The sequence below is a fragment of the Rutidosis leptorrhynchoides genome, chromosome 2 (assembly GCF_046630445.1).
Source record: "Rutidosis leptorrhynchoides isolate AG116_Rl617_1_P2 chromosome 2, CSIRO_AGI_Rlap_v1, whole genome shotgun sequence".
Classification (NCBI taxonomy): Eukaryota; Viridiplantae; Streptophyta; class Magnoliopsida; order Asterales; family Asteraceae; genus Rutidosis; species Rutidosis leptorrhynchoides.
The window spans coordinates 85362745-85373802 of NC_092334.1; the positions used below are offsets into that span (position 1 = coordinate 85362745).

General features: G+C 33.8%; 2 protein-coding genes across 2 annotated transcripts; one reads left to right on the forward strand and one right to left on the reverse strand.

Annotated features, from left to right (window-relative positions):
* Positions 1 to 223: 223 nt before the first annotated feature.
* LOC139888040 (uncharacterized) lies at positions 224 to 697 on the forward strand. The gene has a single exon (XM_071871074.1). The coding sequence runs from the start codon at positions 224 to 226 to the stop codon at positions 695 to 697; it is 474 nt and encodes a 157-aa protein (XP_071727175.1).
* Positions 698 to 4204: 3507 nt separating this feature from the next.
* LOC139891105 (uncharacterized) lies at positions 4205 to 10024 on the reverse strand. The gene is made up of 9 exons (XM_071874033.1): positions 9824 to 10024; positions 9154 to 9254; positions 8776 to 8981; positions 8589 to 8694; positions 5519 to 5587; positions 4902 to 4966; positions 4715 to 4813; positions 4528 to 4627; positions 4205 to 4409 (listed from the first exon to the last, which is right to left on the reverse strand). The coding sequence occupies exons 1-9, from the start codon at positions 9933 to 9935 to the stop codon at positions 4347 to 4349; spliced, it is 921 nt and encodes a 306-aa protein (XP_071730134.1). The 5' UTR covers positions 9936 to 10024; the 3' UTR covers positions 4205 to 4346.
* Between the last annotated feature and the right edge of the window lie 1034 nt (positions 10025 to 11058).

The following is an 11058-nucleotide window of genomic DNA, read 5'->3' on the forward strand; positions in this document are numbered from 1 at the left end:
TGATGGGTAGTATATATTGTATGCATTGGGCGTGGGCAAAATGCCAGTTGCGTGGAGAGGCCAATATATGAGAGGTGATCATAGTCACCCAGCTATTATGCTTGAAGCCGTTGCCTCGTATGATAATTGAATTTGGCATGCTTTTTTTGGTGTGGCGGGTTCAAACAACGACTTAAATGTCTTATATACTAGTCATTTGTTCAGCTCAATGCTTGTCGAAGACATGCCGGACATCCCTTATCATGTTAACGGTGTGGAGTACAAAAGAGGCTACTATTTTGCCAACGAGATTTATCCAACATGGGCATCATTTGTCAAGGCATTTTCTAGTGTCGTTGATGAAAAACGTGTTTACTTTTCAAAGAAACAATCCGGGGCTCGTAAAGATATTGAAAGAACTTTTGGGATTCTACAGGGACGTTGGCATATTCTACAACAACCCGCTAGGGCTTACGAAGTGAATCACATGAAAAGACTTATGTATACGTGCATCATACTATACAACATAATTATCGAAGACATCGGTTATAACATTGCTGAAAACGATTGGGTTTATGAGCCGACGGTTAATATGCAAAATACTTGGTTCGAAAGGTGTGACGCTCGAAATCGAAGAGCAAGGGAGTTACGTGACAGGGAAGTGCACGAAGGATTACGTGCCGAATTAGTTGAACATTTGTGGTCAAACCTAGAGTAAACATTTTATTATGTATTTTATTTTATTTAAATTAATTATATATTTTATTTTATGAAATTTAAATTATGTATTTTATTTTATGAAATTTAATTGTATTTTATTTTATCTTATGAAGTTTAAATTCATTAAAAAAAGAATTAATAAAAAATAAAACAGAAAAATATTAAAAAAATATATAAATAGAAGTTGAAATGGAAGCTGAAATGGAAGCAGTGGACACATCCACCCATGTCACCGTCAGTCAGTTTCAGCTTCCAAAATGAATACTGAAATGGAAGCTGGAAATGAACTACGGACACTCGGTGCTCTAAGAATCATGAGATAAATAGCCTCGTAATTGATAGTATGCAAATGGGTTTTAACTATAAAGAAATATATATCTTGCAACAACTATTAATACTTAGGTTTTGTTTTTTTCCGAACGAGTTTATGCAATGGATCAGTAACGGGACCCGTCATACGGAGATGTCACCCAACCAATTAAATCATGTAACAGGGCCGGACCTGGGGGTGGACCACAAGTGCGACCGTACTGGGCATCAAGATTTAAGGGGCATCATATAAAGGTTTGAGTTTTTTTTTTTTTTCCTAAGTTGCAGAAAGATACACGAGGAGAAGGAAAGGGAAGAAGAAATAGAGGTTGGTAAAAAGTATTGTACAAACCATTGACCTATAATTCGTGTAAATTTTAAAATTTTGATTAAAAAAGTAGGCGGCCGAATGAAAAATATGTACCGTCTGATTTTACAATAATTGAGTATTGAACTTGATTTTAAAAATTTTCTTGACTTAAGTTATTTCTTTAAGGAAAAAAGTTATATTCGATTTACTTCATACTTCATTTATAATACATTAATTAGTTTTCATTTATACATTCAATTAGTATTACTTTTATAAACTCCATTAAATGTTTTTATACTGCATAGTGTTACTGTCTATATACCTTCTTAAATAAATAACTATATACGCAATTCGTCCCAAAACATATGTTCTATTCGTGTAACTTAAATAAAGTATATAAATTTCTCTTCTAAGAGGACAATAGGTGATATCACTTATAGTATTATAAACTTATAAGTAAAAGTATATAAAAGAGTAAAAGAGTAAAGTTGATTGTCTATTTTGGAGAAAACAAAATTAAAAATATACATGTATCTGGAGATTGATGAAGTAATACTATATACTACGGAGTATTAATTTAGCAAATTTTTACATTATAGGAGTAAAAACTTACGGTAGTTTTTTAAGTTCGAAACACCTTTATAAGATAGAAAATGGACATTATTTGGCGTTTTGCACCAGACATCAAAATACTCAGGACCGGCCCTGTTAAGAGGAGATCTCAGCTCTGCCTCTACGGAACTAGTTGGGCAAGAGACACAATCCCACCCCTTACCTTGGTCCACTAGAAGCAAGCACAAGGTTACGACTCATCGATCAGCGGTAATACTTTGGGTTTTGTTACAAGTTTTCACACATTATATGATATTTTGTCAAAAGTATCACCATTGTTGCTAGAGTCTAATGAGTTGAGCGGAGTCGAGTTTCCATTGAGCTCGATTATTCCATAGGGACTAGATGAAGGCATTGATTCCTAGAAGTGGCAATTCCATTGTAGGTAAACTTATATCATGTCAAGTCATATGATGATATTACTTATGGTAAAAGCATAAAGCAAAAGGTACCAATATACTCGTATTTATTTTATATTCGGAGTATATGGGAATAAATTAAATGTCTGAATGATATTGAAATGTCAAAGGCCGGTAAAGTTGTTGGATGAGACATGACAAGCGGTTATAGTGTCGTCTTTGTGGCAAAGAAAATGTTCGTTTGGAAATAATTGTTACATCTTTTGCACTTTTTTAATAAAATACATTTTCTAACAATTATTATATGTACATATTAATACACACTAATGTTATCATTATTTAAATTATGTTATATGTTATATCCGTTGAGTGAGTCAAGTATGTTATGTATGACATTATAAAATTGACAGTTGATTGTTAAATTGTGCCGGATTATCAACCTTTTATCACAAAAAGTTGTTAGTCGTATTTGCAATAAACCATGAATGAAAAATTGAATGAAGTCACCTAAACACCTTAAACATATATTCAACAAATTCGTCAATCAAACAACCTAAAACCCAAATTAAACTAAAGTAAGCATAAATTATCACTTGCTCAAGTCTCACAAACCACAAACTAAACCTAATAAGACTATCACCCTAACTACGACCAAAATCGCACAATCAAAACCTAAAAATGGCAAAAATTTAGCCAAACCAAACAACATATTCTTCTGGGCCAAGGGGTCCTTGACGCTCATGAATAATCATGAAACCGCCAACTTAAACATCTAGAAAGGTTGATACAGTGACGACTTCCATGGAATCGACCAAAAGGGATGTCGTAGCTTCAAGCCAAGCAACACAAAAGAGATAAAATATAGCGAAGATATGATGGAGAAGATGTAGAAAAGGTGAAGAAAGGAGGAAAGGTGAACAGCACATTTAAAAGATTTTTCGGCGACTTTAACAATTTTCTGCCAAATGAAGCATCCCCGGCGGACAAAACGCCACGATGAAAACTACAACCCACTAAAACTAACCTAATTGTTGTTGACTTCAAAAAAGAGCAATAATTATTGTAAGCATAATTTACATTTTTAAAGTCATATGCTAAGAATATGTTTAGTAAGAAATTAGGAAGTGTGTAGCGAATATTAATTGAATGAGGATTTATCCTAATTACCACTAGAACTCTATTCCACCATTCTAAAAGCATTTTAGATGCTACTTTTTTATATAACTATTTCATTTCAATTATGTCACTTAAAGTTTTAAAATTCCTTCATAAATCAGTGATTGATATATGGCATTAGAAAAGCATTCAACCAGTAATAAGGTGTTTCACAAGCACAAACAATTATTTGTTGTTTCAATTTTCAAATATTACTAAAGCTATTGTGTTTGTTTTCACTTGAAGTAAAAATTAATCATCGACACATTATTAATTAAATATAACTACTAGTTTAACAAAACATTCAAAATGTACTCATGTTTCAAACTCTCGGTTACAAATACAATTCTCTAAAACTACTTTCTGAGAGGACAAAGTACACATATCGGAAGATGGACGATGTGCAGGGGCGGAGCTAGTGTATTACCCGTGGTGGCACAGGACACTACTGAAATACGCGATGTAGTGATTTTTTTTTGGGTTTTTAACTAATGACATCAGTGGATAGTGTAAATTTTTTTGAGTGACACCACTAAAATAAGACATCTAGTAGAATTTATTTTGAGTTTTAACCGGTGACACCAGTGAGTCCCAATCCTGGATCCGCCCCTGACGGTGTGTCCGGAAATTGTTAACCATATAGTGAATCAACACTCTTTATGGAAAAGAAGCATGATCGATGACACTTGCAAGAAGAATCAGCCAAAAACAAAACCAAACCAAACCAGGAGACTGTAATCTGTAAAGAACTTATATCACTTTCCAATAAAAAAGAATAACATATGTGTTCTGTATGGTACTTTAGAATAACAGAAATTAAAGAACCCTATAATCCTTCATATTGAATGTTATGCTACCGGTTTTTCTAACTATTTCGATTCATTCTTTGCCATTCTCCTAAATCATAAAAACCGTATCAGCTCAACTGCAAATTTTCCCTTCTTAGTTTCGTTCACTTCTCCAATCTGACCCAGAAACAAAAAATAAAAATAAAAAAACAAATAAATATGTATTGCTTGCTTGATTTAAAGGATCGAAAATATAAAGTAAGGTTAAATGTTAGTACAAGTTCTGTTATCTAACCTTCAATCTTCCTTTCCCGCTTACAGAGATCATGTCTCCGCTTCTTATAGTTGTATTATTCTTTGTCACTGTCATCCAATTAACACGCACGTCTCCATCACTGAAAACGGATATCCAAATGATAAGACGCAAAAGGTATGGAATTATTTAGTTTAAATAATATCAAAAAAGTTTGTTATAAGCTTACCTGATCATGCCAACTAGTTTCGATCGTGAGATCTTGAACCCTGCACTAGCTATGGCATCAATCCTCATAGATGCTTCTACAGTTTTGAAAGTTTTAGTCCTACAAAGAGCAATTACATGTCAAGATTACGGCTATAGGAAAATTAGAACCTAAAAGAAGAAATATGATATTGGTTAGTGTTAATGACCTTGGTGGTTCATATTCAAGAGCAATCAACGGCATTTTTTTACATGTGACGGGTACATTCCCAACCTGCCATACACAAAAGTTATGATAGATTGGCGATATCACCTTACGTAAGTGTTGAGTGCAAACCCAATCCCGCATCAGAAATTAAAAGAAGAGAAAATTATGTTGATGGTCTCTGTGATTATATAGAAAAAATGTGTTTAGTCCTTTGGACTCTTTAAATATGTTAATGGTACTTTATAAGTGTTATATTGGTTAGTCCTTTACATTAACGATGGTTAAATTTTTTTTTTTATATCCTAGTTCGTCATTTTCTATGTAATTGTATTTCTAATTTCGTTCTTTACCATTTTATCACTTTACCTCCACATAAGTATTTCTCAAACTATTTTCTTTTAGCATTAACATACTTCAATATATACATGTGACTGAATCTACTCATGTGAAAATCATTACAATATAAGGTGATGGGTTACTCGCTCTATTACTAATTGGTTTTGAAGTAGAACCGCAACTGGGCTTATATGTTGGACATGTTGTTGTGCTAAGTGTCAGTCCAAACCATAAGTACTAAACGTGAACAAGTGATGCACCAAATATAGGTATGCCATTTACCTTCTCAAGTGATAAAGTGAGAAAGTCAACTAGTTCTGGAACAACAAGAACATGAGCTCCCTTTTCACCCTACAAACCAAACAAAAGAACCTATGATCGATTAAAAAACCATGTCGTGTCTTCTTATAACCCTTGAGAAAAGTATGACTTCAAACAAACTTAAAAAACATAAACCATTTTAGCTAGAGATGGGAAATTGGGTGGGTCAAGAGATCATTAAAAAGTGTAATATTTTTAGTATTGGTGTGTTGACCCAAACATGTTTGCCCAAATTTGTATGAATTATTTGTCTGTTAAATAGCATTAAAACAAAATATGTTTTCACCATAATTATCTCAACTGCTGAATAAAGCAATGTTGCATGTTGTGCGCATACAAATACAGTTTGGTTCACTTTTAAACCATTTAACAAGATCGATCTGGTATCTTTTTGGCCAAATTTCTATCATTACCTTACCCAATTGGCCCACAACAACAACAATACCCAATTGACCCATTAGAAATAAGACATAACCTCAAACTATTTGGAAGTAAACTGATTAAAATTGACACCTGTGCTATTAGAGATTTCTTACAATGCTAGTAGAATATAATTATATGAAAAAAGGGTTTGATATACTTCATGAAAGAGAAGTCGGAGACTTTTCTGAAGTTTAAAGAGTTTAAGAAGAAGATAGAAAGTGAGCTCAATAATAAGATTCGGTGCTTAAGCACAGATAATGGAAGAGAATATTTATCGACTGAGTTCAATATCTATCTTGAGAAGCACGAGATCAGAAGGCAATTAACTTGCCCCGATACTCCACAGCAGAATGGAGTGGCGGAACGTAAGAATCGTCAACTTGCCAAAACTTGTCGAAGTATGCTTCATGGTAAGAATGTACCAGGCAGATTTTGGGCCGAATGTATGAGGACGGCATCGTACGTGATTAACAGACTCCCACAAACAAAGTTGGGATATATTTCACCATATGAAAGACTATGGAAGATCAAGCTAACCGTCAACCATCTCAAAGTTTTTGGATGTGTATGCTACGTTTTGGTGCCAGATCATCTACGAAGCAAATTTGATAAGAAGGCAATTCGGTGCATTTTTGTCGGTTATGATGAATCAAGAAAAGGATGGAGATGCTGTGATCCAAATACTGGAAAGTGCCATACTTCAAGAAATGTGGTATTTGACGAAGCTTCTTCATGGTGGTCACCTCAAAAGATAGAGCTTCCTTAATCTCATGGATTGGAAGAAGTTCCGGAAGAAAAAAAAGAACGTAAAGAGCATATATTGGATCCAACTAAAGAAGGAGATGGGTCGTACTCTAAAGAAAAGAGTCCATGGAAAACTGGGGTGCATCAATCTATATCCGAGGAGGTTCGTCCGAGCCAAATGGAAGGCGAGGAGCATGCACAGGAATTACGGAGATCAACAAGGTCGAGACAACCTAATCCAAGGTATGCCAATGTTGCTCATGTGGATGAATCAATACCTATTGAGCCTTCCACTTATGAAGAAGCAGCACAAAGTAGAGAATGGCAAAATGCGATGGAAGAAGAAATCAATGCACTAAAAGAAAATCAGACATGAGATTTAGTTTCAAAGCCAAAAGATGTGAAACCAATATCTTGTAAGTGGGTTACAAGGTGAAGACTCGATCATATGGCTCCATTGAAAGGTATAAAGCTCGACTTGTTGCTCGAGGTTTTTCTCAACAATATGGGTTGGATTATGAAGAAACATTTAGTCCGGTGGCAAAGATCACAACAATTCGAGTTCTACTAGCTTTAGCTGCTAGCAAATCTTGGAAGTTGTGGCAGATGGATGTCAAGAACGCTTTCTTACATGGAGAACTTGACAAAAATATTTATATGGAGCAACCAAGAGGCTTTGAGAACAAGATTCATCCTGAGCATGTCTGCAAATTAAAGAAGGCACTATATGGCTTTAAGCAGGCTCCAAAAGCTTGGTACGGAAAAATTGGCGAGTTCTTGGTACAAAGTGGTTTTACAGTTGCTCCTTCAGATTCTAGTTTATTTGTGAAACAAGATCAAGGAAAACTAGCCATAGAGCTAGTATATGTGGATGAGTTAATCATCACAGGAGATCACTATGATGAAATCCAAAGAACAAGGGAGAATCTTTCTATTAGATTTCATATGAAGGAGCTTGGAGAACTCAAACATTTTCTTGGACTCGAAATAGAGCGGAAAAGAGAAAGATTATTTCTTGGACAACAAAAATATGCGCGAGATATTTTACAAAAGTACGTGATGCTTAATTGCAAATCTATCTCAACTCCTATGGATCCGAATATAAAACTACGAGCAGATGAAGGAAAACGTCTAGAAGATGTTACCATGTATCGACAGTTGGTCGGAAGTCTTATTTATCTCACACTAAGCCGACCAGACATATCTTATGCAGTTGGAGTGGCTAGTCGATACATGAGCAATCCAAAGAAGCCACACCTTGATGCTGTACGACGCATCTTAAGGTATGTTAAAGGCACTATTAACTTTGGTATTTCATACAAGAGAGCAAAAGAATGTCAGGTGACTGGATATTGTGACGCTGATTATGCTGGAGACTATGATACACGACGGTCAACAACTGGATACATGTTTAGTCTTGGATCAGGAGTAATATCATGGTGCAACAAGAGACAACCAACAGTATCCTTGTATCCTTATCAAGTACTGAAGCAGAATATCGATCGGCAGCATCAGCAACACAAGAAATTACTTGGTTGAAGCAGCTAATGGAAGATCTTCATCAATCAACAGATTATCAAGTAAAGCTTTTCTGCGATAACTTATCAGCTATACGTGTAGCAGAAAATCCAGTCTTTCATGCAAGAACAAAACATATAGAAGTGTACTATCACTATGTTCGCGAGAAGGTACTTGAAAGGGATATCAAGATGGTGCCAACAAAGAATATATTCACCAAGAGCCTAAGTAAACCAAAGTTTACAAAATTCAAAGAAGCACTTGGAATGGTCTACAAGTCCTCGTTAGAAGAAAATTTGCATTGAGGGGAGTGTTAAACTACAATGCAAATAAACTTAATTAATACCTGCAAAAGAATATCCCCCAATTTATCTCTTACGATCCCAGTGCCAAGGATAGAGCCGAGAAAGTCACCATGGGAACAAGGTTGAAAACCGAAGTTCCCTGAAATACTGCAACGAAATCACACTTATAGCTTAAGCTTTTCGACAGATATTAACGTTACAAATACATCAAAAATAACCATGAACCACCTTAATGCAGCTACAATGTCGGGATCGGCTGTTAGTGCTTCTGGATGTCCAACCGATAGGCGACAACGTTCAGCTTCAGGGTAGCCTCCTTGAACGTATGTTTTAACGTCTGCTAACTTTTCTATAATCATCATCGACTCCTTTAATACGGGTGGTGTTAGAAAATCGGTATGCAAAACCTCACGCCGTAATGATGCTCGTTTTGCCTAATACAAACCGAAATATCAATATACATGAATCAAGAATTCGCACTTCGTTTATGACTTAAAATCTCTAACACTATCCGTTTTAGAACGTTTGGTTATAAGATTGCAACTTTTTATTGTTTTAACAAGTTTATTAAGCAAATTACCCTTTTAATGGTTTTCGCATAGTTACCATATCGATAATATGTTTCACTTCTTCATTGGAGCCACCACCCTTTAGTAAAACCTCATTTTCACCCTTTACAGCTTGTGCCAAATGACATATACCATTACCTGCAACACACAAACAATCATTCATTTTGAAAACAAATGGAATCTAGATTTAAAGTTTCGACCTTTAACCAAAGGGTAATCGGCGTATCGTGGTCGTGATGCCCTTTTTACCGGGAGGTTGAAATAGACAAATGTGTATATATTCGTGATAAGTGATGGAGTGTGTGAATTTGCCTTTTTTCCTTTATAAAAAAAAAAGCTATGACCTTTCATACATCAAACCCACCATTTCCAAAATGCAAGATTGTTGGGTTTTGCAAGAAATTTAGCACAAAAATTTGATCAGACTGTAAGTTTTATTCCTAACCTGCAATGTGGCTAGCATTGTTATCCATAAAGTTTGAAAATTTATGAACACTTTTGAAGCTACATGATGACATGTTTGACATTCAAAGTCAAGGTGTAATCAATTACTAATAACTTGCAGTGAAAAGGGCATTAAAAGCATTTAAACTCATGATGAATTAATCAATATATCAACATCAACATATAAATAAAAGAAATTATAAAAATTTCGTTGAATAATAACAAGAATTAATTTACTTATGAGAAGGAATGATGATTGATACCTGAAGAAGTAAAATTGGGATTAAATTTATGATTGAGGAAAGTGGAAGTAGAGATGGGTATTGTCCTTCTCAGTAACGGCTGTGCTGCGGCGGCGAAGCTCATTGACGCCATGGTCGACGGTGTCTTGCAAATGGCCGGAATCAATCAATCTATCTGAATTCAATAATACGGAGTAAAAGATTATTGCAACATATCGAAGGGGTGTTTGCTAATTTGCTTATTAGACCACTTGGATAGGATTGGTATACGTGTGTCACTATAGGCGTTTTTTTAGGCGTCAGTGGAAACCAAAAGAAACAGATGTCAACTGTTTATTTTATTTTTTTATTAATTTAAAAATATATTTTTTATCCTATTTTAATAATTAACTCAATTATATTTTAACACATCATCATAATACTCTTAACTAACACCTAAAAGAAACACCACCACCACTTCACTAAAAAAAAAACACGTCATACTCATCTAAAAAGTGCAAAAAGACAAAGTGACACGAGCAAGAAACGCCTTAACCAATACAAGCGGTCTTACCCGTCTATTTTAAAACAGTAAGTTTATTTAAGGGGCATATTCGGTTTAATAATCCAGCCATAGAATGTAGTTTCATTTACTCGTGTCTATTTCGTAAAACAGTTATAAAAGCAGCGCATGTATTCTCAGCCCAAAATATAAAGGGTAAAAAGGCAAATAAAACTCACCTAATGTATTTTGTAGTAAAAATACAAATGACTATATTGAACAACTGAACAATGCAGGGTTGGCCTTGGATTCACGAACCTATATCATTTGTATATCTATTAAAACATATAATCGTAATCGAACAAATTTATATATATAAGTATAACCTTATTAGTTATATTATTTTTATATTGAATATATATATATATATATATATATATATATATATATATATATATATATATATATATATATATATGTTTTATATTTTTTTCATTTTGTATATATATAAATATTAATTTTTTTTGTTATTTGTATTAAATATTATATATGTATATATATTTCATTTGTTTGTTAAAGTAGTAATTATAATAATACCAAGATAATATTAGCAGTGATTAAAATAATAATAATGATAATACTAGTATGATAATAATATTTATGATTCTATTAGTAATAACATTAACATTAGTTTTAATAATAAATCTTATAATAACGATAATAACATTAATTTTTTTTTAATGAAAATTTTATTAGTAATGATAATGAATATAAT

Coding starts and splice junctions, on each gene's coding strand:
- LOC139888040 (XM_071871074.1), top strand. CDS start 224: ATGCCGGACATCCCTTATCATGTTAACGGTGTGGAGTACAAAAGAGGC.
- LOC139891105 (XM_071874033.1), bottom strand. CDS start 9,935: ATGGCGTCAATGAGCTTCGCCGCCGCAGCACAGCCGTTACTGAGAAGG. Junction 9,255..9,823: donor TCCCAATTTTACTTCTTCAG/GTATCAATCATC, acceptor TGTGTGTTGCAG/GTAATGGTATATGTCATTTG. Junction 5,588..8,588: donor TGGGGGATATTCTTTTGCAG/GTATTAATTAAG, acceptor TTTGGTTTGTAG/GGTGAAAAGGGAGCTCATGT.